Below are 20,008 nucleotides of genomic sequence, written 5' to 3' on the forward strand. Positions count from 1 at the left end.
GAAAGAAAGAAAGAAAGAAAGAAAGAAAGAAAGAAAGAAAGAAAGAAGGAAAGAAAGAAAGGAGATTTTGGGGTTGGCTTGGATCATTATATTGCTAAGAATAGCTAAGTCATTCACAATTCTTCATCTTACAACATTTCTGTTACTGTGTACAACATTCTCCTGGTTCTGCTCACTTCATTCTGCATCAGACCATACAGGTCTTTCCAGGTTTTTTCTGAAATCTGCCTGTTCATCATTTCTTATAGCACAATAGTATTCCATCACAATCATATACCACAACTTATTCATCCATTCCCCAATTGATGGGCATCCCCTCAATTTCCAATTCTTTGCCACCACAAAAAGAGCTGCTATAAATATTTTTGTGCAAATAGGTCCTTTTCCCTTTTAAAAATCTCTTTGGGATACAGACCTAGCAGTGATATTGCTGGATCAAAGGGTATGCACAGTTTTATAGCCCTTTGGGCATAGTTCCAAATTGCTCTCTAGAATGGTTAGATCAGTTCACAACTCCACCAACAATGTATTAGTATCCCACTTTTCCCACATCTAGGAGGGGACAATCTTGAAATAACTCCTCTAGGGCAGAGATTCTTAACCATAAACTTTTTTTTATTATTCTTTGATAACTGTATTTCACCATAGTTGGTTTTCTTTGTAATTCTTTATCTTATTTTTTTTAATGTTAAAACATTACACTGAGAAGGGGGTCCATAGGCATCACCAGACTGTCAAAGGGATCCCTCACACACAAAAAGGTTAAGAACCCCTAATCCAGCATCTGCTCAATGACCCCTAGAAAACCTGATTTAACCTCTTTAAGGCAGGGGTTCTTGGCAATCTGGTGAAACCTTGTGGACCCCTTCTCAGAGTAATGTTTTTTGCCAGCATTCAAAATTAGTTAGGTTGAAAGGGACAATCTGTGAGGGAACTTTTTATGTTAATCTTTGAGTGTTGGAGACAGTATAGAGGGAAGCAAGATAGAAGCGCTGTCTCAACCACAAATCACTTAACCTCATAAGGACTCGGCTATAAAAGGAGAGGTATGGATGAAATGAATCTCCGAACTGTTTCTTTCTCTCAAATCTGGTAACTCTGAAATTGCAACTATATGGAGGACTCCTAGGTATAGAAAGCATCTGTTTAATTGTCTTGGTGTGGCACCTTGCCCTGCATTCCATTACAGGTGGATGTGGGATAAATGCTTTAAGGAAAATAATGAGTGTTTTCTCCCTTTGGTTTTATAAAGATGCAAACCCCGAATAATAGGACGTCAGTGTGATCGCTGTGCTTCTGGGTTTTACCGTTTCCCTGAATGTATTCCTTGCAATTGTAACCGAGATGGGACTGAGCCAGGAGTCTGTGATCCATGGACAGGAGTATGCCTTTGTAAGGTAAGACACATCAAACTAGTTATCAGAAGCTAACAAATAAGTGGTGGGTTTTTGTTTTGTTTTCATTTATTATCATTAATAATAACTAGCATTTACATAGTGCCATAAGGTTTGCAAAGTGCTTTACAAATATTATCCCTTTTGTCCTTACGACAACCCTTGGCAGAAAGGTGCTATTATGATTCTCATTTTACAGAAGAGGAAACTGAGGCCAAAAGATATTGGGTGACTTGCCCAGGATCATACAGCTAGTAAGTATCACAGACTGTATTTTAATTCAGGCCTTCCTGTGCTTAGCAGCTTGGATCAGTGCCAAGAACATAGTAGGTGCTTAATAAATATTTATTGATTGATTGTCAGCTAGGTCAAAGGTGCCGAACTTGAGGCTCCACAGCCAGTCCCAAGGCTATACAACTCAGAGTGCAAAGGAACCATATTAAAATGTAACTGGGAAATGTTTTTTTTAAAAAATATGACATGGATAATGTTAATTTGTGATTTTTTAAGTCAAGAGCAGCCAGCAGGGATCCCTTTCCATTTGAGTATGATACCACTAACCCAGCTGACATATTTAGGCAATATGTAGTCCTAATCCTCCATTAACATTCCAAGGTGAGATACGTTATTGTGTCCTGGAGTTGGATTTTTGAAGGTAAGGACGGAATTATGTAAGTTCTAGGAGATTCTACTGGGTTGTAAGTCTTAGAGTGTGGACCCAGCCACGGATAATACAGCCATCATCCCAGGACCAGCCTGGCTAAGTGTTGAGTGATGCATCCCTAGAAGGTAATATCCATCAGAGGATGTTATTTTTGAAGTTAATTGACCAAAATTCAGGGGTGTTGCAATCTTGTCTGTATTAAAGCTAAAATTAGTTTCTGAAGTATTGAAAGATGGAGTAATATTCAAAGGAAAGGTAGGTGGCCCATTGAATAGAGCACTGGGCTTGAAATCAGGAAGACTCATCTTCCTGAGTTCAAATCTGGCCACAGATACTCACTAGCTGTGTGACCCTGGGCAAGTCACTTAACCCTGTTTGCCTCAGTTTCCTCATCTGTAAAATGAACTAGAGAAAGAAATGGCAAAACCCCTCCAGTATCTTTGCCAAGAAAACCTCAAATGGGCCCACAGAGAGTCTGGAAAACAACTGAACAACAACAATAATTCAAGGAAATGTGGACTTGTCAGTAGGGATAGGGCCAGGACTTGTGATTTTATTGGTACAGGGAACTTCCAAGTAAGGCACCTCTCCCATTAATGCAGGCAAGTCCCTGCTCTGCAACTTCTAGTGCATCAAGAGGTTAAGTGACTTGCCTAGGGTCACACAGCCAGGATGCGTCTGAGGTGGGCCTTGAACTAGCTCCCCACAGCTCAGAGGCTGCTCACTCTTCATTATTCTACATGGTTCCTCAGCAGTACATAGATTGAGGTATGGTTAGGTTGCACTCTCTGTCACTGGAGAGAGAGCGTCCCAGTACTGACATATAAGAATCCTCAAATTCCGATTCCTCATTGAGTCTGTGAAAACAAGTCCCCTTTCCTAGCTTTTGCCTTTTCCCGGGAGAGCCCAGTCCCCTGTCACACAGACAGTTGCTTCTTCGCATCATCTCCTTGCCCTGTCTCACCTCTGTTCCTTTTTGAACGTCACGGATTTTGGCGATTCTCTGGCATAAAGACGTACTGTAGTGGGGGCAAAGCCAAGATGATGAACAGATTCCTACGGTTCTGCAGTGAGGCGGAAGAGCTTCTGTACTGAGGTTGTGAAAAAGCAAGAAATCTGAGGAAATGAGCAGTTTTTAAAAAGAAAACTTAACCACCTAAAAGGGAACTAACGATGAGAGCTAAAACCTACTGAAGGCAGGCTCCCTTAAAGTAATCTCAAAAAAATACTCTGTGTATATTGTAGGAAAATATAGACCACAGGCAACCAGTGGAGTAACGGATAGAATGCTGGGGCCAGAAGTCAGGAAGACCTGAGTTCAAATCAGATTCTCTGAGTCACTTAACTCTGTCTGCCTCAGTTTCCTCAACTGTAAAATAGGATAATAACAACACCTACTTCTCAGGGTTGTTGTGAGGATCAGAGAAGATATTTGTAAAGCATTAAGTGTAGTGCCTGGCACGTACTAGGTAATGTATAAATGTTTATTCCCTTTCCCTAGGAGAAGGTGAATATAAACTCTCTGAAGGCTTTGTCTTTGTAGCTCCAGTACTAAGCACAGTGTCTTGTACTTAGCAGTTTATCAAATCCTTCTTTTTTAAATTAATTTTTTCAACCAACAAAAAATTGGTTTTTCTCTCCCTTTTACCCCCTTGCAAACCAATATAAGAAGCATTAAAGGAAATAAAATCTGTAAAGACTTACATGAATTGATGTAGAGTGAAGTGAGCAAAACAGAGAGAACAATTTATACAATAAGAGCAAACATTGTAAAGACAAAAAACTTTGAAAGACTTAAAAACTCTGATCTACATAGAGGCGAACTATGATTCCATAGTGCCAATGATGAAGCATGCTGTCTGCCTCCTGGCAGAAAAGGGATGACTTATAGGTCTTATGAACAGTGAGCTGTTTTTCTGCTCATTTAAAACCCTCCCACTTCTGCTGTGTCCTTTTTCTCTAAGACTTGAGTATATTTTGTGATGACAATGGAAAGCCTGGTTCTGGAGCACTCCGAACAGCTGTTTGATAATGATGGCATCTGTGAGAACAGCTACTAGTTTTTAAATTAATTAATTTATATGATTTATAATAAATTATAAAACAGTGTTAATTAAATTTATTTATTAATGATTAATTATATTATATAATTAAGAATAAATTAAATTTTTTTTGGTGGCACATGAGCTGCCCATATCTATGGTACTTTTCATATGTATCTGGTATGGAATTTTATCATCCCATGTCTTTTTTCTTCTTTTTCTTTTTTTTGAAACTGGCTCTTCCTATTTCACCTAGGCTACTCACCAGCCACATCCCACTGCTGATCAGCATAGAAGCTTTGGCCTCCTGAGTTTCAGCCTGGGCCACTTTGCTCCTCCTTAGGCAGCCTTACAACTCTGCCTCTCAGAGGCTTACCATACTGGTGCCAGATTTGATACAAACACCCCATCAGCTTAGCACACTGAAGCTCAAAACTCCCAAGCTCAAGCAATCCATCCCTGGCCATCCATTTCTTTTCATGTTTTGTAACCATCTATGTGCCAACACTTCTTATTTTCATAGAATTTGAGAACAAGAAAATACTACAAGGGACTTTTATTGACTTTTTTTTTTTTTTGCTTTAATAGGAAAATGTAGAAGGTGCAGAATGTGATGTTTGCCGGAAGGGGTCATTTTACTTGGACCCCACCAATCCAAAGGGATGTACCAGCTGCTTCTGTTTTGGAATAAGTGACCACTGTCATGGTACAAATAAGCGGAGAGCTAAGGTATGCCAGGCAGTAAAGTCTTTCTACTTTTTGTAGATTGCCACATGTTGAGAAGGGGCCAAGAAATTAATCTGAAATTTCAACTTTTTGAAGTATTTGATTTGTCAGTCTTGATAATGATGAGCTTGGGTGGTAATAATCTGAAATACCAGATTTAGGGTCCTTTCTTCCTTGCTCCTTCTCTTCATATCATCATTTTTCAATTTTTAATTTCTTTTCATCATAATTTACCATCTAATTTTTTCTATCCCTGTTTCTAGCTCATAAAAAACCCTAAATACTTTCTTCTCTTCATAATTTCAATACCACTTTTCTGTTTGCTCAGTATGAGTCATGCTCAACCTATAGGAAAAGAAAGCCTGTTTCATTTTTTAGTTGTTTACCTCTTTCAAGGAGGTAAACTGATAAAAGGGGGGAAAAGGTTTATAAATCTCAGAACATTCAGAAGGGACCACCATTTCCCTGACCATGAAAAGGACTATCAAGTTATCAGTTTATCAGTTATTTCTTCTTTCACATAGTTTTTCCTCAATTGCTTTATGACTTGGTAGAGATTTTTAACCGTGTTATATATGACCTAACTATAGAATGGAATGAAATTTAAAGGCTACCACTGTATTCCATACAACATTGGAAAGTTACGAGGGTTAATAAGGCACATGTCTGTTATAAGGAGTTTCTTTGGGTAGGTTGTAGGGGAAGATACATTCTATCCAAAGCTTTGCTATTCCAGAACAAGTTGGGTGTCATGTAGTTAAACCTTCACTTCACTTTGATGCAAGCTTTCATGGGAAATCTATAACAACATGCCTTTTCTATTATAGACAATTGAGTTATTTCTCAAGAAGTCTGTAGCAGAGAAGTGGAGGACACTGGTCACAGAGTATCATATATAATGTCCAATAAGGCCACTGTAGCAGATGTTTTTATTCAAATATTTTTCTTTGTCACAAGGGAGGATTACATTTTGAGGAGGGTGGGAAGTGAAATGACTATATTGCAAAGACAAAAGACATGACTCAAATGCATTTTTCAAAAGAAGTTTGCAGCAACAGAGCTCACGGAGGAAAGACGTGAATGAGTTTCGTTCCCATATTTTTATGTTCCAGTTTGTTGACATGATAGATTGGCGCCTGGAGACGGCAGATCAAAAGGACATCCCCGTCACATTCAATCCAGACAGTAACAGTGTGGTTGCTGACGTCCAGGAGCTGCCTTCCTCGGTCCACAGCGTGTACTGGATTGCGCCACCATCCTATTTGGGGGACAAGGTAAGAAATGTCAAAAGAATAGCCAGCTCTTTGGGATGTGTTCCGCTGATAGCTCCTATGCCCCCTCCTCTTTAGCCTCCTATGTGCGATAGGATGTGATTACAGAAGAAGCTACCCAGGGGTGAGTTATTATTATTGGAACGGAACCAGATTCTGCTCCTCCACCTGTAGTTCATAAAATTGTAGATGTAGAGCTGGAGGGAGTCGAACTCTCACAGTTTTACAGATGAGGAAACAAGCTCAGAGAGATGGCTCAAGGTCACACAGGCAGTGAGTCACAGAGATGGGATTCGAATCCAGGCCCTCTGCTTCCAGATACAGTGATGCTCTTTCCGTGGTTCTAAGAGGGTTCACAGGATAGCTGAGAGAAGATGGGCGAATGCACAGACAAGGCCATTAAGAGTATACAAGTCTTTGTACAGACAGATATGCCCAGGTACACCTCGAGTGGGAGGATGACCCCACTGACCAAGGTCGGCCTTGGAGTGAGATCGGCGATTCTTTCTGTTACATGATGGAGTCTTCTCAGAGGAAGTAGGCCAGGCCCCTGCTCATGTGTATTCATAAGGTTGTTATACATCCCCAGAGCTAGTTTTTGGTTCACGGTAACCTGGGTCACTTCCGTCTCATTTTCTTGATGAGTTTAGAAGCTGTGTTATTTATATTTAGTGCATATAGGTTTAGTATGGATATTCCTTCATTGTGTGTGGTTCCTTTAGGCATAATCTAGTTTTCCTGTTTATCTCAGTTGATAGGGACACTTCACCACTGAGTCTGAAGTCCCTGGGCTTTCCCTGACTGTGCCACTGACTCAGTGTATGGCCTTTTTTAAACTTCCATTTCAGGAACAGGGCTGATAGCAGTGAGATACTATCTGAAAGTGGCTGGGTGGTGCAGTGGGTAGAGTGGGGGACCTGGAGTCAGGAAGACCTGAGTTCAAATGCGACCTCAGATTCTTACTTAACTTTGTGGTCCTGGGCAAGTCACTTAACTTTTGTTTTCCTCAGTTTTCTCATCTGAAAAATGAAGGTAATAATAGCACCTAACTCCCAAGGTTGTTGTGAGGATCAAATGAGGTAATATTTGGAAAGTGCTTTGCAAGCCTTAAAGCACTATATAAATGTTAACTTTTATAATTAATTATGAAAGCTACTGATCTGGAAGAAAGGAAGCCCCCAGTTTTGTCCAACTTCATTGTGGCCAAGGATTACATTGAGTCCATCCTTCTTTTCACAGAGAGCTCTTGGCCATTCTTCCCTCAGGCCCCCTCCTTAGGTTAATACAGAGTTCCCTTTTGAATGGCTCTCTGATTGTCCTGCTCTCCACTCCATTTGCAGAAAGGGGAAAACTTTTCCTGCTGCCTTTTGGATCCCAGTAGCATCCCTCTGTCTTACATTTTCAAAACCTTAGAGGAGAAAGGGGTCTCTTTTCTTGGCATTCCTGTCTTCTGGCATGAAGGGCCTCTTGAGGGTTGGCATGAAAGATGGGCACCAGGTTGATTTATCAGGTGGTTCTGAACCCCTTAAAGAGTGACCTCATTTTAGTGGGAACTCAACCCTGGACCTGGATTATCAAGCATAGAAATTTTAGGTTAGACCACAGAAGTTTGAGCCACCCTCATTAACACCACCACTATACACACACCTTCAATGTGAATTCTCTATAACATATCACTAAGAAGTAGTCATACAGCTTTAAACTTCTAATGGTAAGAACTCATTATCTCCTAATTCCAATTGCAGATAGCTGTGATTATTAGGCTTTTTCCTTATATTGGCCTGAAATCTACTCTCTTGAAATTTCCACCTTTTGGTCTGAGTTCGATTCCTTGGGGCTCAGCGGAAGAGGCCTAATCCCCTTTCTACAGGACAGCTTTTCAAATACTTGAAATTACTGGCCGCATCCTCCCTCAGTCTTCTCTTCTTAAGCCAGAAAGCCAGAGTACATTGGCCATTTGACAAATGCAGATCAGTGATGAATCAGTAGCAAATTAATGTTTTAAAGAGGACCATTGTGTAAATATTATACTTGAATGGCTTCCTCCCCTGTCCAGAAACTCATTAGAATTTCCCAGGAGAGTAAATAATGTTGACAATGAACGCTGACCAAAGAGTAGTCATGGCCATCATCCCAAAAGATACACATACCTTTTCGATATCCCTCTTCCTTCTTCTCAACCCCCAAGTCTCAGTAGCATCTAGCTAAGGAAGTTAGCATTGATCCCTTGTCTCACCAAGCTTTTGAGACTCATCTTCTCTGATCCAATATAAAGATAACTGCAGAGTAAAGAAACCAATAAATAATATAATTGATTAGGATAGGAATAATTAGGACTTTTTCTTCCTATCTCTTTTCCTAAATCTTTTAAATTTAAAACAAGTTAGGTGCTTAAGGAAATGACAAATGTTCCTGTGAGCAAGTAAGTTCTCTGTGAGATGTGATAGAACAGAGTGCTTATTTTCAAAAGGGAGCAGGGCTTTCACTGACTAAATGAGAAATGCATTAATTTTGTAAGGAACCACTTTCACCTCAATCAGGGAAGAGCAGTAGACATGTTGGCAACCCCCTTCCTGTTCTTCTTGCAGTAATCCACTCACCAAACGAAGCCATGCCCAGTGCTACCTCTCCTGTACCAATTCTGTCAGATTTTACATTCAAACACTCTCTGCTGCAAATGACATTTTTAAAATGTCATTATGTCATCAATATTTTGTTTTAAAGCTATTAGAAAGCTTCTTGTCAGAATAACAAAAGATAGAAAGTGGAATGATTCAGAGGATTATTAAAGGAAGCCAATACAATAAAGTGTCAGCCCAATAAGATTTACTAATAGCAACCAACTCAGTTAGGAATTATACTCAGGCATTTTATAAACCCAGCGGCTTCCTTCTGGAGTGTCAGAGGGATCAGGCTTAGGAAAGATCTATCCTACCACTAATTAGGCTCAAGCTACTCCTTGTGGACCCAACCCCCTAATTCTGTTACCTGGGCGAATTAGTATGCATTTACTCAGCGGTGTACAGCAGCTTGCAAAGTACTTTCCTTTCAAAGACCCTGGGAAGTAGATACTGGAAGTATTAGTCTCAATATTTTAAAGTGAGATGTCTGAGCCTCAGAGAGATTCAAGGTCACACAGCTGCAAGTGGGAGAGCCAGAAACCCAATCCAGACCTTCTGATTCTAAATCCAGTTCTGGGCTATGAGTGTTAATGTTTGTAAGTGCAGTGGTTATCCCATCTCCCCTTCCTCCTTGTCCTTTTCTCACTCTCTCTATATCCCTCCTCCCCTTCCTCTTTTAGCTAGTTAAAACAGTTAAATAATCCTAACCCTTTCAAGTAGAGTAAAGATGCTCATTTGGAATAACATTGCTTTTATATTTAGAAATCTCTTTAACTTAAGAAGGTAGTAATTGCCAAGAAAAACCAATTGGGAACTGGATGTCTACTGCTGTCTTTTGAACATTCAACCGTCATTGCCTTGATGTGACAGTGTGGCTGCTTTTGAGACCCTTCCATCTTTATTTTCCTCTCTAGGCCACCCCTTGAGACATAGCTCTCACTCTGTGACTTTTGCTTTATTTAAGAAAAGACATGTCTAGATCAGAGACGACTTGGACACAAGGGAGAAACGAAGCATATGATCCTTAAGTCTTTTCTTATGTGATTGGATATAGAAGTTTTCTGGGGTGAAGTCTATCTGCTCTTACACACGCAGACATAACCCCAAATTTAGTCAATGTTTATGAGAGGTGACTGGTATTTTAGAAGGGGTACTGGATCTGGAATAAAAAAGACAGGGGTTGAATCCTGTCTTTGCCACTTGTGCCATCTTCAGCTAGTCACTTAGTGGCCTCATCTGTAAAAACAATTAGATGGTTTATAAGGTCCCCTCCGTCTCTGAATCTATGATTCTATGAAATAGAAGTCCCTGGGAAGCTGAGTCTACTAATAAGAATACATTTCCCTCTATACTAAGATTGCTCAGCAGTTACAGCCTGGATGGTAAAAAGGTTACCTCCAGACCAGATACAGGTTGGCGACTGATCCTTGGTAAAGTCAAAGAATCATAGATTTTTTTTAATGTTAAAACTGTTTTTAAAAATTTTATATTTTATTTTTCCCCAATTACATGTTAAACAGTTTTTAACATTTTTTTTTTAAATTTTGAGTTCTAAATTCTATCCCTCTCTCCCTCCTTCCTCTCCCCTCTCTCTGAGACTCTAAGCAATCCAATATAGGTTATAAATGTGCAATCATGTAAAATGTTTCCATATTAGTCATTTTATATAACAAGAGAAAGAAAGAAAGAAAGGAAAGAAAGGAAGAAAGAAAATAAGAAAAAGAAAGAAAGGAAGGAAGGAAGATAGCATGCTTCAGTCTGTATTCAGACAATAGCAGTTCTTTCTCTGGAAGCAAATAGCATGCTTCGTCATGAGCCCTTTGGGATTGTCTTGGATCATTATATTGCTGAGAATAGCTAAATTATTGACAGTTCTTCATTGTACAGTATTGCTGTGTACTCCTGGTTCTGCTTAATTCACTGTGCATCACTTCATGTAAGTCTTTCCAGGTTTTTCTGAAATCATCCTGCTTGTCATTTCTTATAGCATAATAATATTCCATCACAATCATAAACCACAGCTTCTTCAGCTATTCCCCAATTGATGAGCCTCATAGATTTTTGAATTTAAAGGATCATATAATTCTAGATTTAGAACTGGATGGGATTGCAGAGATAATCAAGTCCAGATCCTTTATTTTGCAGATGAAGAGACAGAAGCACGGAAAGGTTAAATGATCTGCTTAAATTCGCATAGCTACTAAGATGTCAGAAGTAGGATCTGATCCCACGTCTTGCTCATTCCAGGTCTCATGCCCTATGCGCTATACCACATTGACCCTCCTAGATTTAGGACTATAAGAGACCTCAGAGAATCACAGTCTTGGTCCCGGTAGTTAATCTGCTTCTCATCTGCATTCCTCTGCTTTCAGCTCATGGAATTCCACTTCTTTCTAAGGCACATAGAATCTGTCCTAGGACCTTATAGTTCATTTTACCGACACAGAAAATGAGGTTTTCCCTAGAGGCTGCTGCTATAAATCTCCAGAGTTATTGTTAAATATGAAAGCTCTTCTGACTGAGTGTGTCCTCAAATGTTTCTATAGCTAGAAGGCTTCCTTTGTCCCCAGCACATTGAATTCCTATCCAAATCTGTTCTTAGACGTTCTCTAGCTGTGTGACCCTGGGCAAGTCAACTATTTGCCTCAGTTCCTCATCTGTAAAATGAGCTGGAGAAGGAAATGGCAAACCACTCCAGTATCTTTGCCACGAAAATCCCATGGACAAGTACACAGGGTCATGAAGTTGGACACAACTGAACAATTGAACAGCAACAAAAGAGAACACACAAAATTTAACTAAGACTCAGTCTCTGCCTTTGTGTACCATATACAACTTAGAGACAGGTTTCATGTTCCCCCCAAGTCTTCTCTTTTCCAGGCAAAATATTCCCAATTCTTTCAATGGATCCTTACACCTGTGTCTCCAATCCCTATAGCATCCAGGTTTCCTGCTCTGTCTGTACTCCAGTTTATCAATGCCATTCTTAAATTGTGTGCCCAGAAGTGAACACAGCACTCCAGATGTGATCTGACCTTCCTCTCTTAGTACACTTTAGATATTTTTGTCTTCTGAGTCCCATTGTTGCCTCATTTTGAACTTGAATCCACCAAAGCCCCTGGATTTTTAAAGAAATTATATAATTATATTGTATTCTTTCACTCAACAAAAATCCACCTCCACCCCTCCCCCACTGAGAACAAAAGAGTAACCAAACCCGTTACAAACATGTATAGTCAAGCAAAACAAATTTTGACATTGTCCATGTCCAAAAATACATACCTTACTCTGAACTCTGACTTCTAGGACCCTTCCCTCTCAGCAAGTGCATAGCATGTTTCATCATTAGTCCTCTGGAATTTTGGTTGGTCATTATTCTGATTGGAGTTCAGATCAGAGTCTTTCAGAGTTATTTGTCCTTACCATATTGTTGTCATTGTATTAATTGCTCTCCTGGTCCTATTCATTTCACTCTGTGTTAGGCCATACAAGTCTTCTCAGGTTGTTGTTTTTTTTAAACCATCACCTTCATCATTTCTTACAGCACAATGGTATTCCATCACCTTTATGTACTATAACTATTCAGTCACTCCCCAATTTATGGGCACCCTTTCGCATTCCCATGTTTTGCTTCTTCTAAAATAGCTATAAATCTGTACATCCATAGAGTTTGTTTTGCTTAGGACTAGTATCTCTAATTACCCGTCATCCCATTTCCCCTTTCCCTCCTAGTAGAAGAGTAAGGTTGAAGTATCAGCCACTCCCCCAAATCCTCCTCCTTGTTTATATAGATGTATACTTGTGTGCCCTGATTATGTGAGGTAATTTTCCTTTCCCCTAATCTTCCTTTCCTCCCCACCCCAGTGTAGTCTTCTTCCCCTCTCTTTCCATTCTTCAGTTAAGATCATCAAAAACATAACTGAACAGCTCCCAGCCTTGTCTAATTAGATTCCCTCTATGACTCCAAAAATGATAGAGTTCAGAAGGGACAAGTGTATTATCTCGCCATGCTTGAATGTAAGCAGCAATTTGAATGTGATTGCTTACATTTAAATGAAAGCAATGTATGCTTTATGAATAACAGTTTATCCTCTTTTAGTCTCATCATTGTTCATTCATGTTTATGTTTTTTTTATGTTTCTCTTACCTGTTTGAACTTCACAGTGTCTATGCAGTTCTGGTCTTTTAATCAGGAATGCTTACAAGTCTTCTATTTCACTTAAGGTCTATTTTTCCCTGGTAACATTTTACTCAACTTTTGCTGGGTAAATAATTCTTAACTATAAGCCTATACCTTTTGCTTTCTGGAGTATTCCAAACTTTGCTCTCATTTATAGTTGTGGCTGCTAAATCATGTACGATTCTGACTGTGGCTCCTCAGTACTTGATTTCTTTCTAGCTGATTGCAGTAGTTTTTCTTTGACCTAGAAGTTCTGAATTTTGGCTATAGTGTTTCTGGGAGTTTTCATCTTGGGATTCCTTTCAGGAAGCGATTGGTAGATTCTTTCTATTTACACTTTGCTCTCTGATTCTAAAAGATGTGGGCAATTTTAAGATTTCTTGAAATATTATATTAAGGCTCTTTTTTTGGTCATGACATTCAGATACTCCAATGATTCTTAAATTGTTTTCTACTTAATGTGTTTTCAGTTGGCTTTGCTATAAAATACCTTATATTTTCTTCTATTTTTCAGGGTTTTTTTACTTTGATATTTATTGTTATTTCATATAGTTATTGGTTTCTATTTGGCTTATTCTCAGAGTTTGTTGTTTGTTGTTTGAGCAACAGACTTGAGCAAGATGTTTTTTTAGCTTCTTGTACCAGACTGTTAATTCCCTTTCCAATTCTTTCTTCCATAGCTCTTATTTCTTTTCCAGTTTTTTTCCTCAAGAGCTCTTATTTTACATATAAAAAAAACATTTTTTAACTAAGAAAAAAACCTCTTGCTTCATCTCTTCCAGGAATTCTAGTTGAATTAGTGCCTAAGCTGTGTTTTTCTTTGGAGTCATTCTTTTCTTCTTTGTCTTGAGCTTCTCTCCCACCATTCTTTATGGTGGGATTCTTTTTTGTTTGTTTGTTTGCTCATTCTTCCAGCCTACGTCCTGACTTCAGACTTGATGTCAGGGCTAAGTTCTGCACACTTTTGGAGGAAATGTCAGGGTTGGTCCTGTGGCTGCTTTCTTGGGGAATTGAATGTTGTGTTATTCCAGGATCTCAGGGACAGGCCAGAGATCTGAAAGCTGTCCATATTTCCAGCGTGGTCTAATGCAGGACTAAGTCTAGCTTGCTGCCCACCCTGGTCTGAGTTCTGTAACTTCCTGACCTGGGTTTGGGACTGAGTGACAGTAGACTGCTGCTGGACTCAGCCCCGCCCAGCCACCTGGAAAGCTCTGTTGGTTCAGAGTAACAGAACTGCAGTCTCCCCTTTGGCCTGGGATTCTTTCCCTACTTATTTCTCTAGAGATTTCAAATGGGAATAGATGCTGGAACTGAGACCCTACTCTGCTCCTTGGGGGTCTAAATTCCACTCTTGCTGCTTGCCCCTGAACTGACTCTTTCCTTAGTAGACAGCCCAGGGCCTTCTCTACCCAAGAAAACCAGCCCCTAGATGCAGGTCCTCTTCTCAATCCACTTTGGATCTGTGACCCAGAACTGGGTAGTGGGCACCAAGGCTGCCAGTTGGCACCTGTTCCTGTACCCTGTATGTGGTGCTCTAGTATGGGTCTAGAACCTCCTCTTGCCCTCCCTGCACTGGAGTACTCCACATACTGCCATCCCATCCCAATTCCATAGACCTCCCTCCCTTCTGTAGGTCTCCCTGTGCTGACCTGGGCTGGAAAAATGATTTACTTTTTCTTAGATTTCATCATTGGGATTCACTCTAATGCATTTTCTGGATTTGTTTGGCTAGTTCCTTCTCCCCCCCCGCCAGCCTCTTTCTCATATTAACTCATCTAGGCACACCTTTCCCACCTTGTACTTGTGAAGATGATTTTTTAAAAAATATACTTTACTGGAGGGCTTTTTGTTTATCTCTGTTAAATTATTAGATTCAGCCCATTATTTTAGTCTGGATCTTGTTTCTGGTCATCCATTGTATTAGCTGTCCCTTTCATATTCCGTCTTTAGTGATAGCCTGGCCACTACATCTCTATCCCTTCACCATTATCCTGACACTTCTAGGAGGCTAGGAGAAATTTCAAAAGTTTGACTCGCTCAGAGGGATTAGTCAGACTCTTTATTATTGTGTATCCAGAGGATTTTGGAATGACAATCATGATGGAATGCCTACTTTGAGGAAAGGTTTTGGATCTTTTTTTTTGGAAGGAATTTACTGCTTTGTAGAAATTACCCAGTTAGATACAAACACATGACTCAAATTTCTTAGAAAAGCGGTGATTCAAATGAACTTTAGAGATTAATGGAAACAGCAGAAGGAAATCCATAAGCTCCTGGGGATTGTCTGTTTCATCTAAAGTCAAGACAGTCCTTTCTTAATCAGTGCTACTCATCTTATTCATTCAATTTTAGGTTTCTTCATATGGTGGCTTCCTGACTTATCAGGTGAAATCCTTTGGCCTACCCAGTGAAGGCATGGTTCTCCTGGAGAAGAGACCTGATGTGCAACTTTCGGTAGGTAGAGAATACTTCCATAAAGTCAAGAAAGGGAGGTTTCTGACTTAAAGAAACTTAATGAATAGAATTTAAAGGTTTTAAATTAATGTTTAAAGGTGTTCACAGGAGCTAAAAAAAAAAAAGGAAATTTCATGTCCTGAAGATCCTTCCTTCTGAGCAAATCCCATCCTAACTCATAGTGATTTTTCCTTCCTATGAACCTTACCATTTATGATGAGCCCTCACCTTTTAGGTCACTGGGATTGTTGGTCATCATCATCTATATCTATAGTTATGTATTTTTAAAATTAAATTTTATTTTTTCACTTAACAAGCATTTATTTTCTTTCCTTCCCACTTCCTCCTCTCTCCCCATCCAAAAAATAAAGAAAGTAAAATACTTTTAAAAAATATGCATAGTCAAGCAAAACAGGTTCCCGTGTTGTCCACGTTTGTATCACTTGTTTCTTCAGTTTCAAGCTTTCTGAGGGCAGGGACTTCCTCTTTGTATCCTCCCAGAATCTAGAACAGTGCCTTGAACTTGGGAAATACTTAGTAAATATTCAATAACCAAAGTTCCATCTTTAGAAATTTGAGCTTAAAGGATCTGTAACAAGTTATAACAAGTGAAATAATTCAATCCAGCAAACATTTATTAAGGGCCTGACATTTGTAAGGCAATTGCCTAGGTGCTAGGGAGAGAAAGATTTTTTTAAATGACCCAGTCCTTGACCTCAAGAACCTTACATTCTACTGAGGTGGTAGGAGAGGCAAGAACATGGCATGTACACAGATAAGTATAAGTCATGGTCAGGAGCAATGGGAGCAAAGGAGAGACTCAGACAAGAAGCTTAGGAAAGCTTAAGGAAGGACCTTTTGTGTGAAGGAGGGGAGTGGTATCTGGGAATCCTCCACAGAGAAGGTAGTAGCTAAGCCAAGTCTTAAAGGAAGATTCTGAAATCTGGAGATGAAAAAGAACAAATTCGAGACATGAATGATAGTCTACATGAATGCACAGAAGCAGAAAAAAGCAGATCATGCTTAAGAAACAGCTAGTAGCTGATTTTGGCTCAACTATAAAGCATTTAAAGGCTTTTATTTAAAAAAAAAAAGCTTAAAAGCTATGTTGGAGCTAGCTTTTGGAAGGCCTTAGTGCCAGAGTAAGTAAGTAAATAAATAAATGAATGAATAATTGCGTGTATATGTACACACACATTTATTCATATATATATACATATATACATTTTTATATATGTTTATGTATATACACATAAAAATGTGTATATGCACTATGTATGTATTATTAGATGCATGTATTAGATGTTTACATATACATATACAAATATATATGTATATGTATATATGTGTGTATATATATATATTTTTTAAATCTTACAAGTATTAGGGAGCCAGCAAAGGTTTAGGAACAGGAGAGTGACATGGTCAAATACATATAAGATTTTTCTTATCATTCACTCACATGTTTCATATAATGAGAGAATCTTATGTATTTGACAGTTTTGTTAAAAGTAAGGTTGTAGTTATTTTTAAATAGTGCCTACATTTTTATTTAAACTACTTTGTGGTTAACTACATTGTATTTATTTTCTTTATATTCATTCTGCCTTATATACATCTGTATCTCCTCATCAGCAGGGGGATATTTTATTTGTTTCCCTGGCACCTTGCCAAGTGCCTGACTCAGCAGGTGCTTAAAAAATATTTGTGAATTGATTGATTGATTGGTTGCTTCAACTGATTTCTTTAAAATTCCAAAGACCCTTTGTAGATCACATTGAAAATAAAGCATCAGGCTTCTGAAAGTTCAGTTGAGAGAAAAAGCCGATACAATAAAAATTGTAACATGATCCTGCTCTCTCCTTCCCTCTCAGCTTCATTCGGTTGCCAGGATGACTGGTGCACATTTTGTTCAAGATCATTAATATAGCTATTTCTATTGCCAAATGGCTTATTAAGCAAACTGTTGGAACTCACCAAAAGATAATGAAGAGAATATTTCCTCTTTATTCCACCTTCAGAAATAGAAAATAATTCCAGTTTATGAGACGTTTACTTTGTAGCTCTGTTCTTAGCTCTTGTAATTAAAGGTCTTTGGAGAATACTCCTTAGTATTTTAACTTTTGAAAAATTATTTCTGATCACATATACTGCTCCACTGTCTTTTTAATGAATACCATGTATGCAAATCCAGGGCTGTGGCAGGCAACTGAGGCTGTTGCTTGAGGCAGAACCTCCTATTTTACACTCCAGCCCCATTGTTTTTGTGACTGGATGCTAGCTAGCTAGGGCAAAGCTGAGAGTGTGCATGGCTAAATGAGAGTGAGGAATGGGTTTGGAGCGATAATTGATCTTCCATGGTCAGTTTTAAAATTGGACACCCTCCAGGTGAAGTGGCACTACTGTGCCCATCCTTATGCTTCAGCCATCCAAATATAGGAAAAGAAGTCAGCCAGAACACCTTCCTGCCACCCAAATGGACGCCTTCTTGCAGTAAGGAATTCTTTGAATCCTATGCCGTTCCATAATGTTATCTCTTCCAAAAAAGCACGCACATTATACATTAAATGCAAAGCTATGCAACATACAGCCATCCTCTGAGCAAAGTTTAATAAAAGAAAGTTCTTTTCTATCCATGACCAATTTATAGCACTATATAGCAAAATAATGTCCAGCAACATCAGTCCTTCAGTGATTTCTGAAATATTTATTAGAACAAGCCATGCTATGCAATGACTTTTTCCCCTAAAGCTCAGTTCTTACCATGTTGCTTCCCTGCTCAATAAACTCCACTGGTTCCTTATTGCATCAAAGATCAAACATAGAATCCTCTTTTTGAAATGCAAAGCCTTTTACAACCCAGCCTCAATCTATCTCTTAAGTCTTATTCTGTACATTCTGTGATCCAGCCAAACTGACCTTCTTACTGTTCCTCATATGTGACGCTTCATCTCGCTTTGCCCTAGCATGAAAGGTATTCGCTCATTACCTTACTGAGCCGAACACCTTGTTTTCTTAAAAACTCATCTCAAGCACTCCCTTCCACATGAAACCTTTCTTGTTTCCCCTAGCTGCTAGTATCCCTCCTCATTACCTTGATTTATGAAAAAAAATTTGTATATTTTTCTATATGTATATTATCTCTCTTGACAGAATGTAAGCTCTTTATGGACAAGGACCATTATTTCATCTTTCTTTTTGTATCCCCAGTACCCAGCAAAATATCAGGCACATAGGAGGTGCTTAATATATTCTTGTTGGTTTGTTGATATAATAATATTTGTTCATAGTGCTGCAATGTACATTTGTATTAATATTATGCTTTGGCCAATTATGATTCTCATAGTGTTCCACTCAAACATTAAAGTATTAGTTTATCTTTAAATAGGGTCAGCAAATGACTATTGTCTACATGGACCCAAACAACCCCCTGCCAGACCGACGGTATTATGGACGAGTTCAGCTGGTTGAGGTAAGGAGAAATATGAGTGAAAATGGCTTATGGTTTTGCATCTTAGGTATAGGGCAGCTGGTGGCAGAGTGGAGAGAGCGCCAGCCCTGGAGTCAAGATGATCTCAGTTCAAATCTGGCCCCAGATACTTACTAGCTGTGTGAAGTCAAATTAACTTCTGTTTGCCTCAAATTCCTCATTTGTTAAATGGTGATAATGACAGCACCTACTTCTCAGGGCTGTTGTGAGGATCAATTGAGATAATAATTGTAAAGTGCTTGGCACAGTGCCTGGCACATTGTAGGTGCTTTATAAATGTTAGCTATTATTATTAGCTATTTGACCATAACTATTATTAATTATTATTAAATGTCACCTCATTTTAGCATGTCATCCCACTGTATTTAAAAGCACAAATGTGAAAATATAAAGCATTTTACTGTAAAATAATATAATTTTGAAAGCAAAGACAAGTAAGATTTTATATGTCCATGTAAAAGAAGGTACATCAAAACATTGTTAACCTTTACAACAACAAACAATAACTACTGCTGTTGTTGTTGCTGCTGCTGCTACTACTACTACTACTACCACTACCTCTACTACTACTGAATTCTGTGGTAATGAAATTCAGCATGCAACATAAACTAAAAAGCTTGATTTATTAATCAATTATATATGGTTTTAAAAAGCATCTATTTTTTAACATCGCTTCATTTTCTACTGGTTTTCAGACTTACTTTGTCAGGCTATTGATTGAAACAATGTAGTGTCAAGAGTACTCCAGTTAGAATTCAAAGACCCGCAGTTCAAATCCTGATTCAGTTTCTTACTACCTGGGACCTTTATAAAATCACTTAAGCTTGAGTCTCAGTTTCCTAATTTGCTGAATAGAGGGGTAGGATTGGATTAGATCAGGGGTTCTCAACCTATTTTATCATCACAGACCTTTGGCACCTGGTAAAGCCTGGAATCCCTTCTTGGAATCATGTTTTTAAATGTATAAAATAAAATACAGAGAATTACAAAGGAAACCAATTATATTGAAATAGTTATTGAACTATTTAAAAACAAATGTATGGACCCAAAGTTAAGAACCCCTGGGATAGCTGATTTTAAAAAAATAATATTTTTTTCCCCAATTACATGTAAAAGCAATTTTTAATATTCTTTTTAAAAATTTTCAGTTCCAAATTCTCTCCCTC

General features: G+C 38.7%; 1 protein-coding gene across 1 annotated transcript in view; it reads left to right on the forward strand.

The window, feature by feature from the left end:
- The window catches only part of LOC114053893 (laminin subunit alpha-3-like), a 325,673-nt gene that overhangs the window by 224,588 nt on the left and 81,077 nt on the right, over nucleotides 1–20,008 (forward strand). The window contains exons 35-39 of the mRNA XM_027877010.1: nucleotides 1,253–1,397; nucleotides 4,689–4,829; nucleotides 5,939–6,100; nucleotides 15,251–15,352; nucleotides 18,741–18,824. Coding sequence (XP_027732811.1) covers nucleotides 1,253–1,397; nucleotides 4,689–4,829; nucleotides 5,939–6,100; nucleotides 15,251–15,352; nucleotides 18,741–18,824 — 634 coding nt within the window. The remainder of the gene's footprint in view (nucleotides 1–1,252; nucleotides 1,398–4,688; nucleotides 4,830–5,938; nucleotides 6,101–15,250; nucleotides 15,353–18,740; nucleotides 18,825–20,008) is intronic.

This window comes from Vombatus ursinus, unplaced genomic scaffold (genome assembly GCF_900497805.2).
Source record: "Vombatus ursinus unplaced genomic scaffold, bare-nosed wombat genome assembly UNPS02014812.1, whole genome shotgun sequence".
Taxonomy (NCBI): domain Eukaryota; kingdom Metazoa; phylum Chordata; class Mammalia; order Diprotodontia; family Vombatidae; genus Vombatus; species Vombatus ursinus.